The 21,787-nt window shown below is 62.7% G+C and overlaps 1 protein-coding gene across 3 annotated transcripts; it reads right to left on the bottom strand.

Annotated features, from left to right (window-relative positions):
- Positions 1 to 336: 336 nt before the first annotated feature.
- Positions 337 to 12,065, bottom strand: LOC117015697 (uncharacterized). Of its 3 annotated transcripts, XR_004421777.1 has the most exons (4): positions 11,426 to 12,065; positions 10,914 to 11,122; positions 6,303 to 6,473; positions 337 to 3,423 (listed from the first exon to the last, which is right to left on the bottom strand). XR_004421777.1 is itself a non-coding variant. In XM_033094383.1 (3 exons), the coding sequence occupies exons 1-3, from the start codon at positions 12,056 to 12,058 to the stop codon at positions 3,254 to 3,256; spliced, it is 729 nt and encodes a 242-aa protein (XP_032950274.1). In that variant the 5' UTR covers positions 12,059 to 12,065; the 3' UTR covers positions 337 to 3,253. The 3 variants fall into 3 exon arrangements, 1 of the variants encoding a protein (XP_032950274.1); XM_033094383.1 differs by lacking the exon at positions 6,303 to 6,473 and having other exon boundaries at positions 11,709 to 12,065; XR_004421778.1 differs by lacking the exons at positions 6,303 to 6,473; positions 10,914 to 11,122; positions 11,426 to 12,065 and adding an exon at positions 8,641 to 8,978.
- Between the last annotated feature and the right edge of the window lie 9,722 nt (positions 12,066 to 21,787).

Here is a 21,787-nt window from a genome sequence, read left to right as displayed (position 1 = left end):
ACTCCTGAGCATAGCGTCGTCTGGGTCCTGAAATTCTGCGCCTTGTGACATGGTGTGGTGTGGCCCTTGCCTCATCACACTCCTCTTTCAAATGCAGAAACCCGCAGGAAAGTACCCACACCCCGGGGTGTGGGGCTGTGGGCCCAGCACTGCTCCCAGCCTGAAGACCCGCATGGCACTTGGAGGGCAGGGAGCTGCGTCCCTGCTGAATCCTGCAGCTCGTATACCCAGGCTTGGGATTCAGGGTGCTCGGGGAACTCATGGATGATGGATGGTGGATGATGGATGGATGGAGGGATGGTGAATGGCTTTAGTCTCCAGAAAGTAAGAAAAACTGGCATTAAAAAGCAAGATGAACCGTCCTACACTACCAATGGGAATGGAAAATAGTACAGCCACTTTGGAACATGGTCTGGCAGTTCCTCAGAAAGCTAACATAGACTTCCCCTATGACCCTGCTGTTCCACTGGTGGGTGTATATCCGAGGAACGAAAACACACATCCACACTAAAACCTGCGTACAAGTGTCCACAGAAGCTTTAATCTTAATGGTGAAAACGTGGAAACAATGCAGAAGTCTGTCACGTGATGAGTGGGTAAGTAAAATGTGATCTATCCATACAATGGACTCTCATTTGGCCATGAAAAGAAACGAAACACGGAGCCACGCCACAGCAGGAGTGACCCTGGAAAACACCGCACTAAAGAGAGAAGGCAGACACGGGAAGTTCCGCGTTGCACGGTTCTGCATATGTGAGCTCTCCGGGACATACAAACCGTAGGAGACAGGATGAGTGGTCGGCTCAGGCCGAGGGACTGGGGGAACGGGGAGTAACAGCTGAGGGGTGCAGGGCTTCTTTCTGGGGTGATGAAAATGTCCCAAATGGACTGCAGGTTCCAGTGGCTCTAGTCTGTGAATAGACTGAAAATGGCTTAGCTGTACACTTTACGCGGGTGAATTAAATGTCATGTGAATTGTATCCCAATAAAACTGTTATTAAAAAAAAGGAAAATGTTAAACCACAAAAAGTGAGCTGGTTGGGCCTCATCCTGCTTCCTCACCAGGGGATGGGACTTGAGTCAGGACTGAAAAACCAGGGCTGGGCCTGGGGTGAAGGCCACACGTGTGGCTGCCTGTGGGGTCACTGTGCTGCAGGCCCAGGTCACCCTATGTAACAGGCCAGGCCAGGGGCACCCTGTGTCCTGCCCCCCAGGCCACCCCTCCCTCCACAGGGCTCACCAGCTTGGAGGCCCTTGTGCTGCAGGTGGGCTGGGGTGCAGCTGCATGCCCGTGACAGGGCCGTGATGGCTACGTGCTTAACAAAAGCTCACTGGGGGATGGGTCCCGGCCTGTGGTCAGAAGCTGGGCAGTGGAGGCCACCGAACAGATGTCCCCCAGGCCAAGCCCCAGGGACCCCTGGCTGTGGAGTAAGAGGGCTGGGAGTCAGCAGGCATCGGTCTGGTCCCTGTGCCAGCCCCATGGACAAGGTGCGGCTTCTGTCCGCCATGGCTGTGGACGTCCCAGGTGCCCTGAGAGCACGAAGCCCTCGTCTCTGTAGAGAAGAGGGGAGTGTGCGGTGTGTGGGTGACAGCAGTGCTGGGCACAGGGGCCTTGGGACTCCCCCCAGGGGTCTGCTCTACCCCCCACCCTGGGGGGTAACCTTGCAGCAGGCAGGTGCGCGTGGCGGGGGAAGGGGTAGGGTAGGATGGGAGGGGTGTGGAACTGTGGGAAGCCTGAGGGCCTGGGATTTTCCCAGGCCCCTCCCAGTGCCCGTCTAGACACTGTCTGGTCCAAGGGCACACGTGTGGAGGGCCAGTGGCCAGACGAGTCTCCCTGGAGGAGACCCAGGTCAGGTGTCCCGCCCAGGTGCCCTCAGGGCCTGACCTGGCAGGGCCCATCACCGCAGGATCTCGCCAGCCCAACCACTGCAGGGTCGTCTCCTGGCACCCAGGACGGCTGCCCCAAAGCAGGGCCCTCAGCCTCCTGCACAGAGCACTTACAGAGCATCCCCCCAGCCCAGGGAAGGTAGACACACCTGGCCGGCAGCTGCTGGGCTCCAGAGGAGGACCTGCTCTTGGCTGCCAGGCCCCAGCACGTGGCTCCACAGGCCCTTCTGGGTGGTGGGTGGACTACCTTCCTGATCCCCATAGTGTGACCCGGAGGCCTGGGTTGGGGGGGCCTCCAGGAGGACTGACCCCAGCACTGGGCGCCCACAAAGCATCTCTCCGTTGCTTCTTCTACCTCAGAGGTTTCTCTTCTGAACACACCTTGTTTCCATGGTAACTGCCTCTTTCTCTCACAGTTTCCACATGACACCAGTGGGGCCTGGCCGGGCACAGCACAGAAGATAGTGTGAAGTGACCGCTAGTTGGACCTCCCTTCCTGGAGGGTCAGCCACCCTGAACTCACCAGCCATGAGGGGTGGGGCTTGAACCCCAGGTGGGGGATCCCCCCCAGGTACCACCACAAGCCCACCCTGGTCCTGGGGGTGGCCCTCCCTCCCTGGAGGTCTTTAGAGAACCGGACAAGCCAGGAGCCCAGCTGGCTCTGTGCAGTCCGTCTGTCCCCCTCTTGGGGGCTGGCCAGCTGCTGGCCACCCTCCCCACACCTAGGGGGAGCTTCATCCATTAGGACGAGGGGGAGGGCGGGATGGGAGGGGTATCCACTTGGGGACTGCCACCCAAGGCTCACCGCCCGGTTCGTCTCTGTGGAACCCACCTTCCTCCCATGCAGCCGTCTTTCCTCCCAGTGCCCCTCCACTGAGACCTGGGCTGGTACCTTCCTCACTGCTTGGAAACCCCCTCGTCTGCTCCTCCCAGGACCTGTGCAAATGCCCTCTTCCCTGCCCTGGGGAGGGGTCTCAGGAGATGTGGGGAGGGGCGCAGCAGCACACAGAGCGCCCAGCAGGGACTGATCGGAGTCCCTCCTGCCCCAGCAAGGTCAGACCCAGCGTGGGCTTCCGTCAGCAGTGAAGGCTGCTGTCCCATGCGCCCCTGCTCTAGCTGCGCCCCAGGCACCAGCTCCACACACGGAACAACCGCTCTCAGGCTCCTGGGCGCAGCGTGGCAGTGTGGCGTCACGCCCTCGGATCTATTGGAGATTGTCACTGTACAGCTTTTCACCAAGACACTGGCTTGTTGGGCGGGAGAGCTGGACGGGGGCTCAACGCAGGGCACGAATGATTTTGTTTCCGTGGGTCCCAGGGCGTGTCCCTCTCAGTTGTCATGTGCTCTGGGTGTACCCGGACGCACACTAGCACAGAGGCCACAGCGGTGAGACGCCCACCTCGGTGAGGCAGGAACACCTGTCTGTGTGCAGCCTCGGGGGCTTGCTCCGTTCTTCTGTCTCTTGATGCTGATCAAATGGCGGTGGTTGATTTGGGATCCAGTTCCCTCGATTTCTTGATCCTGATGTGCCTGCCACTGACACCACAAAGTCTGATGTAAAGGAAACTTAACAAGTCTCCACGCACCTCCTCCCACGGGGGAAAGAGCCACCGGCCCCCATGTCCTTTGGGAAATGAGAACTGGCCTCCTACCAAGCGTCCCCTGTGGGCTGCCCCCTCTGGCCGTGCTCCCCTGGCCTGTCCCAAGGCCAATGGGACCCCAAGTCCTCTATGAGCCTTGCCTGGCACCCGCATCGGTGCTCCCCCAGACACGACGGTCCAGGCACACGAGGACCAGGGCAGAGGGGTGGTGTTGCTGGCGGGGCACCTCCACTCCAGTGTCCTGGGGTAGCCTGGGACACGTCAGTGGGCTCCGCGTGGTGGCAAGGCAGGCCCAGGCTCCCCTCTCCAATCTCAGGTCTGGACTCTGAAACTTATCTAGGCGGCATTGTCAACTCCCCTGGTTTGAAATTCTCCTTAAATCTTTTCTAAGCAGAAAAGAAGTGGCGACATCCATCCTCACACTTTCTCCCCAAGGCTGGTCCTCCATGTCCACTAGAAACCTCCCCAGGGGGACGGGTCAAGGACAAAGCAGGGTACCACCTCCTCTATGGATAGGACTGGCCAAGCCAAGTGGGGGGCTTCTGGTGTCACCCAGGCAGTGGACACTGGGACCCTCATGCACTCCACTGCCATGAACTTGACACATTGGTCCGGGAAGCCCAGCACCACCATTGGACAGCACCTGGGCGTCCATATCATATTCCTTCACCAGCGAGGAGCTGGGACTGCTGCCCCACTGTGCCTGTGGGTGCCGAGGACTGGCCGTGAGGACCTTGGGGGGCGGGCAATGCAGCAGGACAAGGTCGGCCCTTTGGACCAGCAGCCTGTGTGCCCATCTCGTTCTCCTGAGCAAGGGACACACCCAGACGGAGTTTGGGCAGGCAAGCTCAGTCACGGGGCACAGAAGCACCGCAAGTCTCTGGGGCCTGCGGGTGGGGTGGACAGCCACTTCCACACCCACAGGCAACGGTGCACCTGTGTGTGAACACACGTACACACACGCACCACGGCACAAAGACGTTTCCACCCTCAGCTTGTGGATTACAGGCTTGGGCTTTGGGGAAAAAAAGGAAGAAAGGGAAGAATTGCTAGGCAACCAGCCAGGGGTTGCTATGGCATTTCCGAGGGCAGCTGGGCCAATCAGAGCCGAGTGCGGGCTGCTGTCTGTCAGTGCAGGAAGAGGCTGTGAGGCAGGCTGGGCACACAGGGCGGCTGAATGCAGACCGCGGGCTGATGGGGACAGCGCACCTCATGAATATTCATTGGGCTGATTGAGGCAAAGCCAATTAACCACTTGGCAGCTTGATTTTCCCCAGATCCATTCACCTCTTTTAACCGTCGGGTGGCTTCAGGGGCAGGCTCCCTGACTTCCCACAGACCCTGGGAGAGCTCTACCTGGGCGGACCCCTAGCTCCTGCCAGCCCCAGCCCTGACAGGGCATCCCTGCTCCCCCAGCAAGATTCCAATTCCCACCCAGGAGCCAAGGACAGCACAGTGGGGTTCTCCCTGGACACACCCAGCCATTCACCCCCTTCCTGACCTCACTTCCTGATTGGGGAAGTGACAGAGCAGTGACCATGGCCTTAGCTGGGCTCACCAGTGCCACCTGAGCCACTTCCCAGAGCCCCAGTTCGGCTCATAGCCCAGGCCCCCAGAAAGCAGGGCCTGAGCAAGGGTTGTGCGCTCCAAGGGCAGAGACCAGAAACTACAAAGGCACTCCACGGGGGATGTGCCACCACCTGCCGGGAATCCCAGCTCTAAGCACGGAGGGTGAGGACACCTCCAGAAAGTGGGTGAAGAGGAAATACTCTTCCTCGGAGCAGCCCACAGAGAACAGTGTGTGTCTCTGCCTGGTGCCCTCCTGTCCCCTACCCCCTCTGACCACGAGAGGGAGGATGGCCCAGGGACCCCGGCTGGGTCTGTCCCTGCAGCAGCCTCACTCACTGACCTCTCTTCCTGTGCCCAATCTCCAAGCTCCTCCTCTGGGGCGTCCTACCTGCTGGAACGCGGCCCCAGCCCCCCCAGCCACGCGGAGCGCCCCCTCCTCAGAGAGGCCCTTCACTGTCCCCCTCGCAGCCCTTCGCACACATTCAAGAGCAGCTGAGCGAGCGATCAGTCCACCCAGGCCTGATCCTCACCCCTGCTTCCAGCCTCCAGGGGAGGGTCCTGACGCCTCTGTCACCACACTGCTGGAGCCCAGGGCATGATGGGTGCACACTGAGGCCCCACTGCCTGGGCAGCACCTCAGACAGACCCCATTCTGCATCTCGAATCAGCTGCAGAGAGGTGGGGCCGAGTGCTGCAGGCAGGGTCACCCAGGCTCAGGGCGCAGTGTGCCAGGTACCTCCATCCCTCACCCTAAGTGCTCTCCTCCTAGATGAGACATGGGCTGGGGGCTGGCTCTCAGTATGTAGGGATCGCTCAGCTGTCATTACTGCCATCTGCCCCCAAAGTAGGGCAGGATGGGAAGCGAATCCAGCAGTCGTGGGTGTCCCCTCCCTGCAGTGTCCCAGGGTCAGCCTGAGCTTCTTGCAGAGACCTTCAGAATCCTGGTGTCTGCACGGGGTGCTCAGCCCCACCCCTTCCCCCTGCAGGAACTCCTGGGTTCCCTAAGCCACTCCCCTGCACAGGCTTAGGACCAACCAAGGTGCTAGGGTGGGGGTGGGGGTGGGGGGCGGCTCCTCACGCCAGCCTCTCTAGGAACCCCCTGATCTTGCCCTCATGGTCTCTCTTTCCTTCCATCTGATCTGAGTATTAGGCTTGTCTCTCAATCCTTGTCACTGGAGGGGAGCCCAGGAGGCTTCTCGGGGCCCCAGAGTCTCTTGCAATGGTCTGGGGGGCAGGAAAGCTCACCATGAACTCAGTCCTTCTGGGGGAGACACTGATGCCCCGGAGGTAACACAGGCGTCGCACAAGGGGCATCTCTCAAAGGCGTAGGCCGGGGCAGAGAAACTCAGGGACAGAGCAGTGTCCTGGGGCTCGCCCTCTGGCCATCAGCCAAGGACAGGGCACCCTGCAAGGAGGCTGTGAGGTAAACACTAACTCACTGGCTGGTTCCTCCCTTGGACCCGCTGGGGCCTCCCATGGGCAAAGCCAGCTGGAAGCCAGAGGTCCAGAGCCCACCATGCAACACACAGGCAGCAGCCCAGGGCGCAGACAAGGGAGGAAGAGGCCGCTGCACCTGGGAGGGAACCGGCACATCTCAGCAGTCATTCACACCCTAGTGAGAACTGGTGTCTGAGACACTTTGCAAAGGGAGTTATAGGGAGAAAGAAGGCTTGGAGACACAGTGAAAAACAGGTGCACAAAGTGGGATGTCCAAGGGTGATGGCAACCACAGTGGATGACCAGGTGGACATGTCCATTCTTTGCTTCTGCTCCTGCCCAGCAGACACATTGTTCTCCATCTCCGTCCTGGAAGGCCCCCAGGTGGACTCGGGGGCACACAGTACTGGTTCACCCTCCCTTGTCCAGCCTGAGATGCATCCAGTAACAGAGAACAGGGCCCCAGGGAACCCCAGGGTCAGCCATGACTGTCCACCCCTGTCACCCCACAGTGGGTTCAGGCAGACCTCACTCACTATTGCTTGCCCTAAACAAACACTAACCCTAAAATGAAACAATTAAATCGGGTAGCACCTCGACTCGGTGCCTCTGCCTTCTGCCGGAGATGAACCAGCACTACCAGCGCTTGTCTAAGCGCCCACCCCTGAGGTGGGCAGACCCCACCTGGGCCCCAGGACACCCCTCTCAAGTCAAGCCCAGGCCCCTTTGTGTGCACCCTCAGTCTGGACAAGCCTGTGTCCCTAAGAGCAGACAGAAGTCTGAAGCTCCTGGGGCCCCTCCCAGGAACCTCTTTCCTGCTGGAATGACCCAGAAGCAGACGGCGAGGGAGTGTGCAGGAAGCTGTACATGAGGGATGAAAAGTGAGCCAGACACTCCTGGAGGTGGAGGAAGGTACAGGGGCCAGAGACAGAGATGGGGTGGGAGGAAGAAGGGAGAGAGGAAAGGAGAAATGGGTGGCTGGGAGAGAGTTACCAGAGATGGAAAAGCAGGAGCAGTTAGCCTAGAGGCAGAGTTACAGATGGCGAGAGAGATGGGACAAGGGGGCAGGAAGGCAGGGACCTGGACCCCAGGGAGGCTGCGTCCAACAGGAGGCCCCACGGGTCCCTCCCTGTGACCAAGGCTGCCAGAGGCCAGGGTCTGGCCCCGCAGGCCTGGCCAAGGAGGGTCCCGCTGCTCCCACCTCCAGCCAGTCCAATTCCGAGGACAAGCCATCATTGGGGACCTCAGGCCCCAGTACTCTAAGGGGGGTGCTCCCTCGTGTGGGGTCCTGAGGGCTGAGAGAGAAGGGGCAGCACTAGGGCCCCTGGAGCAGGGTGCACCCCACCTTTGTGATGAGGGAGGGGCCTTGGTGCGAGGAACTGGCGAAGGGCCTGAGGAAGTGGGGGGCTGCCAATATCTGAGGGCCAGGCACCCTGCTCCCCACTCAGAGAGGCTGGTCCCCAGGGGAAGCTATCCCCCCTCACCTGTCTGATGGCCGGCTCCAGGCTGTGACCTGAGAGACAGGAGCAATGCAGGGGCCAGGCTGGCCTCAGCCCACCTCTCCTAGCCAGCTGGGGGCAGGGGTCCCCTGGAGGGAGACCCCAGGACCAAGGGGAACCCTGCCGTGAGCTCTGCAAGGTCCAGGCTCCAGAAGGAAAGTGACCCTAAATGGGTGTTCCCACCCCGGGGGTCCTGTGTGCTGGGTGGGAAGGCTGTCCCGGAACCTTTGCTGTCCCTGCCCCAGCCGCCCCAGTGCTTTCTGGGGGACAAGCCCTCACCCCCTTACCAGGGGCCATTCGCTGACCTCAAGACTCCTCAGTGTGGCTAGTGGGGGCCAGCCTGGGTCCCTTCCCCACAATATACCCTCAGGGACCCAGGCTGAGCCTGCAGGAAATGGGAGGCTGCTCCAAAGCCAGGACCCAGCCTTGGGGCGCGGGGTCGAGCCCTGGGAGGCCCGTGGGGACGGGCAGCTGGCTGTGGCTCTCCTTCCTAGTGGGGTGGTGAACCTCAGGGATGTGGGGCAGAGGTGCCTGGGATACAAAAGACCTGCTTCCCCCACTGGCCAGGCATCCAGCCAGTGGCCCTTGCTCCAGGCCCCGCCTGGGGTGGCAGTGCTGGCCTCCAGCCCGGCCAAGTGCCCACTTACCTGGCCCCCTCCGCAAACACTCCGAGGCCACCATGGTCCGAGCTCCACGACCTCAGGCCCAGAGACCTCCCCGGACCAGGATGGAGGCAGCTGCACCTCTGGGCTGTTGGGCGCTCTGTGGTCTGTCCCTCTTTGTGGGGCCAGGAGGAGGGCGGGAGCAGGGGGGAAGGGCTGAGGCCTCATTTCCATGCAGGAGCCCCTGGACCCTGAGCGGCCCCCACCCCATTGTGCTACTGGCCAGGCTCACAATTGCCGCCTTTGTGGTCCCTTGCTCCCGCCCTCAGCACTCAGGCGTGGCAGGGGTCCCGGCCCCCCACCCGCTTCAAAGGGGAGGGGAGGGACTCTGTGCCCCTCAGGCCCCGTGGAGAGACAGGGACCTGCCTGAGCCTGCCCGAGGTTGTGCTGTGTGTGCACGCCCACCCCCCAGCCACACAGGAAGAAGCAGCCAGGCAAAGCTTCTCCGAGCACGTGGGGTGGGGGAGCCCCAGGGGGAGGGAGAGCAGACGGTCCCAGCTAGGTTGGGGGCCACCCCCATGGGATCAGGCACCTGCCCCACCTCTGGGACCCTTGTGGCCACGTGGGAGCAGTCCCTCTGATGGGGGGTGCTTTCCTTGGGAAAGGTTTGGACTCACTGGTGTCTCATGGGAGGGGACGGGGCCTCCTGAATGAGTAGGTCTGTGGGTGGGGGCCTCTCAGCTGCCTGGACCACCCAAGTCAGAGGTTGGAAGCTGTGGACCATTTGGAGGCTACAAGGGACGCAGAGCAGGGGTGGGACTGGGCGCCCCCGTGCCCACCCACGCCAGCAAACCATCCCGTCCTCCTTTGGGAAGCCCTGTCTCCCTCCCCCACCACACACATGTGCACGCAGGCCCCAGCCACTGGCCTCCACGCTCCCCCACCCCTGTCGGTGGGTCCCCAGACCCTGATCTGCAGTCCTCCCCCACCTTGGAAGAGGGCAGGGTCGTGAGGCCAAGAGCCAGCTGTTCCCAGATGTGACCGCTCCCCTCCCCTTTCTGGAGGAATGACAAGCCTGGTGCCCAGGAGGGGGCGGCTTCCTTGTGACAAGGAAGCAGGAGCAGAAAGGGAGGGGTTCTCACCGCTTCTGTGGATTTGTTTAATCCCACGCTATTCGCAAGCTTTCACAGTGGCGGACTGGAAGGAAGGGGGAGGGGGTCCCGACCGAGTCCCTCCCTTCCTGCTCCCGGATCCCGCCCCAGGAGCCACCTGACCCGTATCCAAGTTGCCGGCCGGCGCGAGGGGAGGGGTCTTTGTGCGCGCGGAGGCAGCCGCCTGGAACCTGGAGCCCTGAGCTGCCTGGCTCCCTGCGCCCTTCACTCTGAGCCGGGAGCCCCCTGCCCCAATTCTCGGCGCTGGCAAATAAATGAATCCTCAAACACAAATTCTCGGTGTGCTGGGGAGAAGCGGCCGCACAGGCACCCGCGGAGAGAACGCTGGGCGGGTGAGGCTGGGCGGTCCCGGAGGAGCCAACGGGAGTACAACCCCCGCGCCGAGCCTGGCAGCAGTGAGTTGACTTTGATGAAACCTATGGAGGCTCTGAGGGCACCAAGAAGGTCCCCATCGTGCTGGCACAGAGGGCGGGCAGGGCAGAGGCTGGAAGCCCCTTTCCCACGCAGCACCCACCGGTCGACTTCACCCCACACCCAGGGTGGCTCTTTCTCCCAAGGGCCAGCGGGCCAGTAAGGGAGCTGCCGGTCGCTGGAAATAGAAGGGGCGAGCCTCCGACCCCACCGGTGCCAGGACTCGGAGAGGTAAAAATGGCGAGAGGACATGCCCGAGGGCTGCGCAGAAAGCCAGCCTGATCCAAAGGTAGGGTCGCCCCTCCCACCTCCCGCGGAGAGCTCTGCGTGGTGAGGTGCTGGGCCAGGGGAGGCAGCAGGCCTGTGAAGAGCGGAGACCCTCCCCTGGCCCCCCGGGGGGCCAGCCTGTAGGGAGGGGGCACCTGAGAAAAGATTTGGGGTCCCTAAAGCTGAGTTCTCCCCTTAGAATGCGAACAATCCAGGGAACTGGAAGCCAGAGCTGCTGGATGTATCCAGGCAGCGAAGGGTTGGGGGTGCATCTGCCCTCAAACCCCACCTGGGCCGGACCCTTCATGGGAGAGGACGGGGCAAAAAGTCCAGAGGGACGCGGGAACAGATGAGACTGGGGTTCAGGGTTCGTTTCAACACCATGGACAGCGGACCCCACCGCATAGGGACTGCCCAGCCTCAGCAGGGTGAGGGTCTCTGGGGGGGGGCAGAGGCAGAGGGCGATACCTTCTGATGCTGAAACCGCCAGCTGCCTGGCGTTCCCGTCCCTCCACCCCTCCAGTGAGAGCGTCTGGATGGCGTGAGGCTGTGCCTGTCGGCCGGTAGGCTCGGGGCGGCTTCCCGTGCATTGGACGTGGGTAGTGAAGGTTCTGCTTCCGCGTGGAGGAGTGGGGATCTGCGAATCCCACTCGATAGAGAAGGGCCATTCCTGACACCTGCAAAGGGCCAGAAACTGCGCTGGTTAGGCTGAGACTGAAGCCACACCAAAGGGAGAGGGGCGCGTTGGAGGGTTGAGCAGCACGGGAATTTGGGGTAGGGTCCCAAGCCCCTTCCCAGGCGCCTCTCTGCAGGCTCTGCGGTGCTGGAGAGGGCTGGAAGGAAGGAAGCAGGACGGCGCCCGCGGTGGGAGGGTCAGCGGACTCTGCTCTGAGGGCAGATGGTGGAGGGGCCGGGTGGCCTGGAGGGAATGCGAGGGGACAGAGGCCTGCTGGCCAGGCCCGGGCCTGCGGTTCCCTCACCGTCTGCACGGAAACAAAGGCCCGTGGGGGAGATGTGAGGTGGTGTGGTTTAGGGGAGCCTCTGATCTTTGGCCCTAGAGAGGCGGATCAGGGTCATCCACGGAAGGGCTCCAAGGAGAGGCACGGGCTCAGCAGTCAGGCCGTGTCGTGTCACCTGTGCTCCCGTGGTCCCTGGGGCGAAAACTCCCCACACCAGTCAGGACACAGGGAGAAAGGGGAGCAGTCTGTGATGGGGTGGGGGTCGCTATCTCCCTCCTGGGTATAAATACACAGCAGGGCCTACAGCGAGCGAGCGGCGAGGCCTGCGCCGGCGCCGGCGCGCTGTGCTTCCTCTGCAAGTCCTTTCCCGGGTGGCTGGAGGGAGCCCCTGAGGAATGACGGTGTGCGAGCTGAGCCGGGGTGTGCGTTGCGGGGAAAGAGCACAGGAGATGCGAGCCTGCGGCGAAGGCCGGAGCGCAGAGGTGTGCCGGTGGGGCTCCGCGGCGTGCAGGAGAGGCGTGGCTGGTGGGTGTCAAGGTGCGCCCAGAGGGGCTGCAGTCGATGGGCTGCAGGAGCCGCGATCGTGTGAGGGCGGGAGGGTCGCGGGAAGGATTCGAGGGAGTGTGTGTGAGAGAGAAGCGTTTCCGTGGCCATACGTGTGGCTGGAGGGCGCCAGGCACGGTCGAGGGCGCTCGAGGGCGGCGTCCGTGTGAGCGGATGAGCGCGCGGGGCGGGACGCGGCGAGTGTGCGCGGAGGCACCGGGCGCGCAGTGCGTGTGTGCGCGTGTGCGCGGCGCGCGCGCCCCGCAGTTCTCAAGGACACCTCCGGGAGGCGGCGGCGGGGCCGGTGTCCGGGTGACGTCACCGCGCGCCCCAGTGATAATCGCCCGGTGCCGGAGCCGAGCGCGGATACGCGCAGAGGCAGCTGCGGCGGCGGGCGCGGGGACAGTAGTGCCCAGGCCGGCCCGGCGAGCAGGGGCTGGGAGTCTGCAGCGCTGACTCCGCAGACGCTCGGCTCCCAGCCCGCCGGCGGCACTCAGGGACTTGTCCCTCTCCTTTTGCGGTGTCCCCGCGCCCTCCTCCTAGGCAGCGGAGTGCGGGGTCCACGGGCACCGCAGAGGAGGCGGGAACGGGCGGCGCGGGGAGCGGAGGCGGCGGCGGCCGAGGAGCGGCAGGCGGCGGCGGCTCCCGCCCGGGACGGGTAACTGCGCTTGGGGCCGGGCGAGCTCCGCGAGCGGTTTCTCCGGGTCTCCCCGTCTTCCTCTCCACCCACAGCTCGAGCGCCTTCTAGCCGGGCCCCGGTGCGCGGGGAGGGCGAGCTCTCTGGGTTGTAAAAAGAGACTGTTTTTCATGCCTGTGCATCGAGATTCTTTCTTTTAACCGCATTCGTTGCGCGCTCGGGGCCCGGCCTGGGAGGGATCTCGGGAGGGGCTGTCGCCCTGCCCTGTCAGAGAGAGGGCTCTGTGCCTCTCAGCGGCCCGCGGGAGGCGCCGGGCGCGCACACGCTCGCTCACCCGCTCGGCTTCGGCGCCTCCACGCCGCGATTCCGCAGGGCGCCAGGCTCCCAGGACGCCTCCAGGGGCTTGCGTGGGCCCCCCTCCCTGCTGCGGAAGGGAGAGAAGAGTGGGTTCCTCAGAGTTGGGAGCGGATCCGGGCTGGAGTCCGAGAAAGCACCGTCGGCGTGGCGCAGCGCCCCCGCCCCGCCCGCCCCGCGGCCAAGACGCTGGAGCGTTGGCGCCCTTTGCGCGAGGACCCCACGCGAGCCGGAGCCGCGGCCTCGACCCCGGCCCGGCCGCTCGCCGGCCGCCGCAGCCCTGAGGGCCCCTCTGCGTGTTCACAGCGGACCTTGATTTAATGTCTATACAATTAAGGCACGCGGTGAATGCCAAGAGAGGCGCCTCCGCCGCTCCTTTCTCATGGAAATGGCCCGTGAGCCCGGCCAGCGCGGCGCCCCTCCCGCGGGAGGAAGGCGAGCCCGGCCCCCGGCGGCCCCTCGCGCCGCGGACAAATCCGGCGAACAATGCGCCCGCCCAGAGGGCGGCTCAGCTGCCGGGCCGGGGACCTGGCTGCGGGACACAAAGGGGCCCGCGAACCTCGGGCGTCGCGGGCGGGTGGGGGCGACCGAGGGGGAAGACCGGTCCGGACCAGGCTGGGGCCACCCGGCCTCGGCTCTCAGCCACGTGCATCCTCAGCTCGGAGCGCGGAAGAGCCCGCAGAGGGCAGAAGGAACCGGGAGGGTGTCCGAGGAAGTGCAGGGGCGGGGAGACAAAGGGAGGGTCCGCGGGGAGCAGCGGAGTGGGGAGTGGGAGCCGGCGGGGGCCCGGGACGGCGCCATGCACCGGAAATCGGCGGCCGCGCGGCTGAGTTTGGGGAGATCGGGCCACCTCACCGGCGCGTCGGGGCGCTGTCCGCGGTGCTGGCGGTGGGGTGGTCCCGCGGGACAAGAGTGTCCGGAGGGCCACTTGCCCCTACCCCGGACGCTCTGGGCAGTTGTCATGGCAACAAGGGGGGTTGGAGTAGGGTCTGAGGTCACTGCAAAGTCTGTCCTGCCTCAGTCCATCGGGCCGCGCGGCGGGGGTGAGCCCTCACTGAGCTCCTGCAGCCGTCCCGGAGCCTCGAGGACGAGGACGAGGCTCAAAATGGGGAAGGGGAAGAAAAGGGCACTTCTACACCTGTGTCCAGCGTCCAAACAAGGGCAGGTGGATGCGCTTGACGGAATCCAGGCCCAAACCCCGCTCTGGACTATGCAGGACTCAGGCACATGAGGCTCCGCAGCCAGGGGGAAGGTGGCAAACTCCTCCCCCGCCCTCTGCAGCCGCAGTGACACCCACTCGGGTTTGCTGCAGGCATTTTCTTTTTTTTGTCCTCGGGAGCCAGCGCCACCTGCTGGCGCTCTGGCATGCGCTCCGCCTGCTGGCTCCCTATGGGGCTGCCTCCCTTCACCCACCAGGTCCCCCATCCCGGAATGCTCCTTGGGTCACTGGCTGTCTACTGGCCGACAGGCTGCTCTAGCGCTGATCGGTGGGGGAGGCGCCCACATGCGCCCCCCTTCTCCTCCAGCATGTTCCCAACACTGCTTTGCAGCTGCGCAGTTTTTCCTCTTAATGGCGGCGAGGATGAACCCCTCTGGCCAGGCTCCAAGCCTGAGCAGGACCTTGGTGCCCCCAAATCCCCAGCCCCTGGGCCATGGCAGGAAACAAAACCAGCACAGAAGGGATCACTTAGGTGTCAAGCTGTGGCCCCTCAACCCCCATCCGTCTTGCCTCCGCCATCCTTCTCTCGGCTCAGACCTCCAGCTCTCTCTGAGACATGCTGCAGGCACAAGCTGAAGGCAAGGGCCTGATCGTCCCACCCCATATCCTGCCCCCTGAAGGGCGGGGAAGGGCCAAGTCACCCCCAGTTGGCTGTGGCCTGACCATGGAGCAGCAGAGCTGACACCACAGCACTGGCCTTGGGCATGGCGACCCCTTCTCCCTCCTCCCCCTGTGAGGGGGACAGCACCTCACAGGCACGTCCGGTCTGAGTTTATGGAGGGGCCCAGCAGGGGCCCCAAGGTCCTCCAGGCCGGCACTGAAGGGACTTGGGGGGAGGCAGCCCCGTGTCTGGTGTCCCTGCTGGAGTGGCCCTTGTCCAATCTGAGCTTTCTCTGGGGGCTGCTCAGAACCTCCCTGAATCAGCGGCATGGACCTTCTCTCATAGGGGAGGTGGCCCTTGCTCCCCCTACCCTCTGGACAAGGGATGGGGCTGGGCTCTGTGCTCGCCCATCTCTCTTCTTGGGGACTTGGCTCCTGCCTAGAATGGACCTTCTGAGTGGTTAGCCAGGCGGGGAGGAGGACACAGAGCCGGCGGATGGCCCTCGGCACTGTCCTGGGCTGGTTGGTCTCTGGTGAGGGTCCCCGGGGACCCTCCAGTTGGGGAGCTCCCTCCTCCTAGAACCCTCCCATAAAGGAGGCCTGAAGAAACCATGCCCCTGTGCCCCAGTTCCCTGGGTGTGTGTGTGGTTTTGCAGGGCTCTCGGGCCTCCACTGAGCAGGCCCAGTCAGATGAGTGCCGCAGTGTGGGGAGGGCCATGTGTCCAGGCCGCAGGGGCTGAGCCCAGAACTTGTTCTCTGCACCCAGCACGGACGCTGGCCCACCTTCCTGCCAGCATCACGCTCCCTGCGGACCTTGTTTTCTCTGCACAGAGGGGAGAGTAAAGCCCGTGCGTCTCCCACGGGTGGATGAGCGAGCCTGCTTAGGGGCAGCTGAGGCCAAGGCTGGCTGCCAGCCCAGAGCTGGGGCACGACTCAGGGGAGCATGGAGAGGACATATTTGCATGGCCAGGCACCTGTGTCCCTACAGCTGTCCTCGTCTCTGCAGAGGGCACGTGCACAGACTGCCCTGGCTCGCTTGTTGGGGAGTCAGCAGCAGCCATGACAAGAATGGCCACAGAGATGGGCGCACACCTGCCTTTCCCAGGTCTACACCCACCCCAGCTGGGGGGCTGCTCCCCAAACCCCCTCCTCCCAGGGAACTTGGAGCAGGAAGGCGGGGCTGCTCCTGTGCTGGGGAACGGAGTAGAAATTTTTGGAACAGATTCCTCTCCACGAGCCATTTCTGCAGACACTGTGATGGGAGTGGGGCCCGCGAAAATGGCCAAGGGCAGCTGAGCCCCCGCCCCAGGACCAGGGACGGGAAATTGGCCGAGAGGGAGACACGCAGCCCCTCCAGTCAGTAAGAGGTGCTTCCCTGGGTTCAGGGTCCTCAGCCACAGTTACTACGTCCATTCAGGCTGCTGCCAGCTGTCTGTGGGCCTCTGCACAGCCTCCCTTCCCCCAGCTCCCCAACACAGGGTCCACACAACCTCGTGGCAGGACCTGACCCCAGAATCACGACTGGGCAGGAGACACCACTCTAGCCGCAGAGTCCAGTGGCATCGGCACTCCTACCTGGCGACAGGGCTGCACCTCCATTCGAGTTTATGCCAGGGGCTCCAGACACTCGGGGAGGGCACCTGGGCTGTCCTGCGACCACTCTGGACCCTCTTGAGAGCCTCAAGCTGGGACCAAGACCTGTGACCAGCCCTAGGAAGTTCTGCCCTGTGAGCAGAGTCTGCGCCCACAGGAACGGCCCACCAACAAGACCAAGCGTGGGACACTCCCTGCCCCAGGTTGTGTGCCCTGCCATGGCTCAAGAAGCACGCACGGACGGTCAGCAGTATGCAGCAGGCATTGTCTGTGCAGGGTCAAGACAGGCTGCTTCACAAAGGGCACACACCGAGCTCAGGGAGAGTCTGAGTACAGCCCTGCTCACAGACCCTCCTCAGGCGCCTCTGGACCTGGCTCTGCGCCGGCCTTCTGCAGCTGCCACTACTGACCACACGAGGGCGCCTCAGAGCAGCTGCAGGATTCTGCACCTGGACAGGGCTGGGAGGGACCTGGAGCGGGCGTGGACAGCAGAGGCCAGCCCCAAAGGCCACCTGTGTAAGTGTGACAGCAGAGGCAGCCCCCTCCCCGCTGGGAGACGCCCCCTGCCCCAGCTCCCAAGGGAGGAGAGACACCCAGGCCCACAGGAGGTGAGACTCCTTGCACACCTTAGATGCTCTTCATTCATTCAACAACTATTTCTGAGTCGCTCGCAGGGACCAGGCCACCACAAGAGCCGCCGAGGTCTGGGCCAGCTTGCAGGGGATGGGACCCTGATAGGCAGTGAGGGTAACATGGGCTTCTGCATTCTGTCCAGGAACCCAGCTGGAACTGAGTCTGGGACAGAGTGGGAGCCTTTTGATGGCAGCGGGCAGGAAGCTGGGCACCCCAGCCACTGGGCACGAGCAGTCTCAGACCTCACTTCTCTGTGACTTGTTTCGTCCTCTTTGGCTGGAGAGTGAATTAAAACACGTTCACTCAGCAACTATGAGCAATTGGTATAATTATCATCACCATCTCCACCATCTCCACCACCACCTCCATCATCCCCATCTCCATCATCACTATCATCACCACTACCATCACCTGAGGCATCAAAGCCCCACTACTCCCTGAGCACAGGCTTTCCTTGGGGTCCTTCCCTTGCTCCCCTTCACCCCTCTGCAGCTGCCCCACCCTGGTGGGGCCTTCCTCTCCAGTTGGGTTCTGCCCAGGTGGGGCACCCAGCCCTGCCCCACCTCACATGGTATCCACCAGGCGGCGCCCCTCCATGGCCAGTGGACATAGTCAGCTCCGTGCCATCCCCATCTGGGTCCCCAGGCTGCCGGGAGCAGCGGGCCGGTCCCAAGCTTCACTGCCTGCCACACCGAGTGGAGTAAAACACCCACAGGGGACATCCCCAGCAAGGCCAGGCAGGGCGGGTTGTCTTCTGGGCAGCACGCACATGTCCTTGCCCCTGCCCCCAGCGCCCACATCCCCAGTACAGCTGAGCCCCGGAGCCCCAGGAAGTCCCCCAGAAGGCTGGGCCTGCACCCCTGGCTCTCGGGAGGAGACAACACACATGGGGCCTGCTTGGCTGAGGGAAGGACCAGCTCACAGCGGGCGGCTCGGGCAGAGCTCCGACCTCTGGCTTCCACCTGCTGCCCTGACCACAGCCCTCTCAGACCATGGCCCCTGCTCTCACCCACTCCTGATCTCTGGACGCAGATGCCCACTGCTCTCCTACTGCTTCCATCCCAATGCCCCCTCACCCCACATCGCCCTGCTCTCCCAGTGCCTAGGGCCTCCCCAACTCCGGGAAGGCTTCTGGTAGAGCACCCGCCCTCTGGGCTCTTCCTTCCTCTTTGGAGGTCCTGCTCACACTCTGAATATGCTCTGTGACCCTGGGGGCCTCATCCCCCAGCTGGCCCAGTGGCCCTCAGTGACAGGGACTGTGTCACCAAGCCCTGTCCCCTCAAAGCCATCCAGTGACCAGAGCCCCAGTGGCTGTTTCAGGTTCCAGTGACCTTAGAGCTTGGGGGCCAGTGGGAGCTGCTCCGTGCAGTTACGAGATTCTGGTACCTGCACCAGCAGCCCACCTGGGCAGGAAGAAAACCCCGATGTCAGCCCTGGGGAGGGGGAGAAGGGCAAAGAATGCCCTTCAAGCGACCCAAAGCGGGAGTGCGGGGGGCAGGCCGCTTGCTGGCTGGCCCGCGAGCTGGGGCTGGAAACTCGCCTCTGGTCGGACTGCCTCAGAGCTCGGGCAAGCAGCACCGAGCTCTCGTCTGACCAAAGCCAACACACACAGTGGGGGGCGTGGGGTCAGCCACAGCTCGGGACATCACTCGGTGATGGCCTCCCACAGAGGTGGTCGTCAGTGTCAGGGCAGGCCCCCCAGCAGGAAGGGCCGGTGGTGTATGGGTGGCCCAGGGAAGCAGCGGCCTGCTGAGCGCCCAGGAGGGGAGAGCAGAGGGACCATACTCCTGGCGTCACCACCCGGCCCCTGGGCTCTGCTGGCGGGCGCCCCCTCCCCTTTGCACCAGCCCCAGGGCAAAACTTACTCCCGCGTCCACGGGCCGACTGCCCAGGGCTTTCCCAGCCATAAAACGGCTCACCGTGCACCCGCCCTGGGACAGCAGTCAGCAGCTGACCCAATGTCCCCCTTCTCCAGAGGACACCAAGGACCAGCCATCCAGGGACCCTGCAGGAAGGAGCCGGGGTGGGGGAATGGACCCTGAGGCCTCCTCGGCAGGCCTGTGATGAGGTGTGCGTGGCTGTCTAGAGCAGAGGGGGCCAGGGAGGCCAGCGCGTGAGACCTTGAGGCTTCCTCCCAGAAGTCTCCTCCGCCCCTAAATGCTGTAAAGGACAGTGTGTTAATAACCAAACAGGAGTCAGATGGCCCTTAGGTAGAAGTGTCACAGCTCTGTCAGTCACTGGCCAGGTGACGTGCTGGGCCAAAGACCCAGGATGAACCGCAAACACATGGTTAGTTCCCAGCATGGCCGCCCTCCCCACCCGCCTTCCCCTGGGTCCTCTTCTTGGGGTCCTTCCCGGTAAATAAAGATGAACTCTGAGAAGAAACAGGCTACTGGGTCTTTCTTCTTTTAGCTCCAAAAATTTCACTTTGTCACTCTCATCCATAGAGAATTATTATAGTATGAGTAAGTGCAGGACAACCATTTAAATGCCTTTTCTAACACGTTGGTTTCGAAAAGATAACTGAACACGCAAATCTTAAAAGCCACTGCAGGCTGCGGAAGAAGCCATGGTGCGGAGTGTGGGGGCGCACGCATGGGGGGCGGGGAAGAGTAAGTCTGAGCACACCTTGCAGTGAGGACCAGAGACAACTAGGACACAAGGCTGCTGACCTGGTCACTTCGTCCTACCAGAGTAAGGCCCTCGATCCTGGACAGCAAGCAACCAGGACAGGATCTGTACCCAGGGAGAGGCCACCAGCAGCCGAGCCAGCTCCTGGCCACGCTCCCATTGCGGGACACTTAACCTTGACGCCGAGGGGCCTGTGGACCCAGCAGGTGACACAGCAGCCAGCCTGCGGGGTGCTGTCTGCACAATTCCAGTCAGACCCTCCAAGACCTTCTAGAGCCAGTGGGACCTCAGAGCACCACAGGCTGCTGGCATTCATGGAACTTAAGAACCCTAACGTGGCGTGCTTTCAGGTGGGACAGAGGGACAGAAAGGCCGACCGATGGCTTTGGGGGGTACAACGGGCAGCCTCACAAGCAGAGCCTGGCACACGTTTAAAATAGAGCCCTCTTTCCTCTGAAGCATTTAGCTGCTGGAGACCGAGCAACCCGCCAGGCCTGGGAGGCAAGCGAGGCAGCCCGGGAGCCTTCAGAGCAGGTGACACATAGGGACTCGGTACATACCAGTCACAGACCCAGGCGCCAACCTGCCTCTGTTCCTTGTCACCAGCCCACGGCCCTCCTCCCACGCCCGTGGAAGCCCCAACCCTGTTGCCGTGACTCAGTGGGGGGACAAGCCATGGCCTCGTGCAGTGCCTCCCAGTGTCCCCCTCAGCCTGTCTCTTTACCAGCCAGGAGCCACGCACTGCTCAAGGGAGTCCAGTGATCACACGTTAAGACAAGGGATCTTCTTATCCCAGGATGAGGTCACAGCAGCAGCTGGGAGCAAGCCTACAGACCACGGCCAGGCGGGAGGGCACCGCCTGAGCTGCTGGAGGGCAGGACTTGCCTCCCACGTCCGGTGTGGCGTCTCCAGTGTCACCGCCTGGGAAAGGGCACAAGGGTTCCCTGGAATGTTGGTGACCCGGGTCTTTCTCTCACACTTGTCACAACTCTGCCACCGTCTGCATGTCTATAAACTCTACCCCAAAGGGAAAGCCACGTGACGACGTGCATGCTGACCCCTCCAGAGGGCGGCCGGAGCGGGAGGGGCTGGGGGCGTGTGGAGCGCAGTGAGAGGGTGAGCGGGCAGTGACAGGGCAGGGCCTGACGGGTGGGCGCCAGATGGTACGGCTGAATTCCTCCAGCTTTGCTGCACGTCTGGAGGTTACAGAAAAATGTTGGGAAAACTACAAATCCTGGGTTAGAACTGGGCCTGTAAGAAGTTCCTCTGCCTGTTCAGCACGGACAAGGAGCAAGTGAAGTCATAGCTCCGTCTGAGGGGCCACCGGTCCCTGCAGCAGGCACCCATGGGCTCAGAGCGGTGACTGCCACTGGCTTTGCAGCTAGAAACGCCCCACCGGGGAGAAGGATGCACGACGCCAGGTTTGCTCAATAGGTGTCGTTTATTAAGGCTTGTGTTCTCCTGGAGGAAAAGGGGTCCGATGTCCGTGATTCTGCCAGCAGCAACAGCTCAGAGGGGCGCGCTCTAAATACAAGTCTAAAGAACACAGCTTCAACTTGACCTCAGAGGGGCTTCCGGAGTAAATGGTTCCAGGAGGACCTGCCTTCCGCACGGCCCGGGTGCTGGAGCGGCAGCTCAAGCACCGTTTCCATGTAGCAGGTGACACGAGGTCCCCCATGGTCCCCACTCCGCAAAACGTGACAGCAAGTTCAGTTTCTTAAAGGGTTGTTTTTGCTTTTTTCACCCATTGAACAGGAAAAACAGACTGAGACGCACGGTGAAATTTACAGCGGGCAGCACCAACCGTCACACTGCCTGCCATCAGATGCTACTGGTTAAAGCTCAGATTCTCGGCATAGAAACAAAAACGGCGTCAGCGTTCTCCAGTGAAGGGAGCGGGGCTAAAACGGCGTGCACACAGCGAGGGCGCAGGGCCACTGGACCTGCACCCGCCACACGCCAAGGCCTGTCAGCGTCCTCCCTCCAGACACAGCGCCTGCCCCAAGCACGTGGGGCTGCGGAAAGAAACAGTGTGGAGCAAAATCGAGAAACGAAAACGTAGCTTTCTGTCGGTAAAAAACCCAAATGGGCAGATGAGCAGACAGATAGCGGATGATAAAAATGGCAAACCAGCCAAACAAGGTGAGACACTTCACCTCTTGATTTCGGCATT

Source organism: Rhinolophus ferrumequinum, chromosome 23 (genome assembly GCF_004115265.2).
Source record: "Rhinolophus ferrumequinum isolate MPI-CBG mRhiFer1 chromosome 23, mRhiFer1_v1.p, whole genome shotgun sequence".
NCBI lineage: Eukaryota > Metazoa > Chordata > Mammalia > Chiroptera > Rhinolophidae > Rhinolophus > Rhinolophus ferrumequinum.
The sequence above is the reverse complement of the archived record's forward strand: the minus strand, read 5'-3'. Positions and strand labels throughout refer to the sequence as shown.